The 2,585-nt window shown below is 35.5% G+C and overlaps 1 protein-coding gene across 1 annotated transcript in view; it reads right to left on the minus strand.

Moving 5' to 3' along the window:
• Nucleotides 1-505: 505 nt before the first annotated feature.
• ALG14 (ALG14, UDP-N-acetylglucosaminyltransferase subunit) overlaps nt 506-2,585 on the minus strand; it is a gene marked incomplete at its 5' end in the record, with an annotated part of 21,248 nt that continues 19,168 nt past the window's right edge. Inside the window, one exon of the mRNA XM_009079994.1 lies at nt 506-1,098. Coding sequence (XP_009078242.1) covers nt 868-1,098 — 231 coding nt within the window. The remainder of the gene's footprint in view (nt 1,099-2,585) is intronic.

A 2,585-nucleotide genomic window follows, 5' to 3' on the forward strand; every position in this document is an offset into this window, starting at 1 on the left:
AGGTGCTTAAAATGAGAAAACAGGATATACTGAAAGTAAAATTAGCTGTATCAGGAAAAGAGAGGGAAACTCTGTTCTTTTCCTTATTACTGATAGTAACTTTCTTCTCCCTATATTTCAGAGCTTGAACCAGTTCAATTTTCCCAAGTGACAGTTTTCCCAGTTTGATGTAAACCCAGTAAGGATTTTTGCACATAACCTTTGAAGAAAGTACTTCTTAAATCAGTAAGTATTGTGCCTGTAGCATGACACTCGTCATCTTTTAATTTATCTTAAGAAGTAAGCAACAATTTTCAAAAGGTGCACAACAAATTATAAGGACAGCTTTGACAAAACCAGAGGAAAAATGATACTGGCTTAATGCTTTGGGGGTTTTGCAAGACTGTAGAGTACAAACTGTCATGAAGCCAACTTAATATAACTGTTTCCTTTATACTCTAAGGATTCACAAGGGACTTCACTGCTAGCATACAGGAAATAAAGTCTGTTGTGCTAGAAAAAGACTTGGTTGCTTACAATTTAGAAAACTACACAAAGTTTCCTTACAGGAAATGTTACATTCATACAAATTCCTATATTTATTTGTAGACAAAAATTGCCATTCACATAGCAGAAAAACTAGATGAAAACAGAGACAGCATAGACTTAAGGCCATTACAGGATATTGGTGAACAGACCTACATTAGAGCAATAAACACAACTACTCAAAAATTTTACTTAAAAGTTGAGATATCTTTATTATCATCTCATTTTCCAGTACCAGCCTAATTTCTTAACAGGAATTCTTGAAAATCAATTGCTACATGAATCCATTTCTTCAATGAGGAGCTTGCAGAGTTTATTTCAATTAAAGATGGTCTTCCCCTGTTACACTATTCGACCAAGATATACTGACTTGGGATATTTTTCCTTTAGATTAGGCCACTGAACAATGAAATGATCTGAAAGGTAGTAAAGAATCTTTCCAGACAGGGATAAAGTTTCCACACGGCAGATGCTCTCCACATACACAATGATTGCTCTCTTTATTCCTAGAAGCCCGAGAAGAAGAGAAGATACACAGATAGGAACACACGTTCCTGGTCCATTGCACAGTATCTAAAAGAGATGAAACGTATTACAAAAGTAAACCACGAGTTTTTTCATACAGTAAGATATTAAAAGTGTGTATATTCATATAACGTTAAATGTACCCAAAAATATTTCCAACAATATTTAAAAAAACCAGAAGGGGCAAGTGAATATGAAAAAAAAAGGGGGCAAACAAAAGGCATTATTTCAAAGTAGCTGTCAAAAAATATCATCTTTCTTTACATGTCACAGAGGAGAAGAGCTCTGAGATGGCACAGTTAATTTCTATGAAGAAAACAGAATTCCATGACTCATGGGTATGTAACTAAAACAGCTTCCAATCTCAGTCACAGCTTTGTGTGGTATCAGTCATGAAATCTGTGCACAGAATAAGGCACAGTAAGGCCAAAGAAGTCTAATTAGGATTACTAAACCTGGGATCCAGTTATAAACCTCTTGAACTTTTGCTTAAGTCAGCTAAACACTTAAGAGCTCACCAAAAATGTGTTGATGCATTAGGAGCTTCATGAGAATCTACTAGCTGATATGCCTGGCTGGATTTTATATTTTGTTTTTAAAAAACATTAGGAGAGAGACACAAACATACAGAAGAAAGGTGTTTTGGTAAAAACATGTCATGTCCTTGCAGCTGAGGAGCTCAAATTCACTTATAAATGTTAACAGTAAAAGAAAGTGTTCTTTTAATTTTAGACACCGTTCAACTGAAAAACAGATTGCTTAAAAGGAAAAGGCTTAATCCAGGGTATATTAGGCACTCTACATGGGTATCAAAATTGATTTCAAGCAAGGAATTTCTTACTAAACTTAAATATTACCATGTAATCAGCACTATTCTGCACAGCTGGGGTTACATGGAAATAAAGAGTTCTTTTATAAAATCATGGCCCTATATCCTATAAACTCACATTTTTTTTGTTCCAAGTTCACCAGCTTGTGAAAGATATTATACTGGTGGGATAGAAAAATCAGTTTCTGTTTCAGGGCTGTAGCAATCATTTCAGAACATTTCCTTTCCTGCTTCGTGGCAAGATCCCACTGATAAACTGGCTAAGAGCACCCTGCCTCAGTCAAAAGTGGCAACAGCTTTGGTGCTACTGAGTTCCAAACTCTCTCACCTATACTTTGCCTTTATGATATCCCTGGAAATCCAGCTTGGGCATAAGATGACTGTAATGTTGTGTTTTCCTATGAGAATCGACAGAAAGTAAAACTGCAAAACTGTTCTCATTTTATTGTTATCTTAATTGAACTATTCATGCAAGACTTGCTGATGTTTTCTCAAAGCCCCTTACAAGCAACCTGCTGTATATGGTTTTAACCTGGAAATTTTAGGGCATCAACACCCACACATAGTCATATTTGAAACCTGCAAGCATGTACTTATTTTATATTAGCAATTATATAGCTAAGAAGCAAAGAATCTGAACACATCAACTTTGCATACTAGAATTCTGAAGTCAGAGTGGTTTCACTGTGGTTTCAAACCTCCTGCT

This window comes from Acanthisitta chloris, unplaced genomic scaffold (assembly GCF_000695815.1).
Source record: "Acanthisitta chloris isolate BGI_N310 unplaced genomic scaffold, ASM69581v1 scaffold41808, whole genome shotgun sequence".
Lineage (NCBI taxonomy): Eukaryota > Metazoa > Chordata > Aves > Passeriformes > Acanthisittidae > Acanthisitta > Acanthisitta chloris.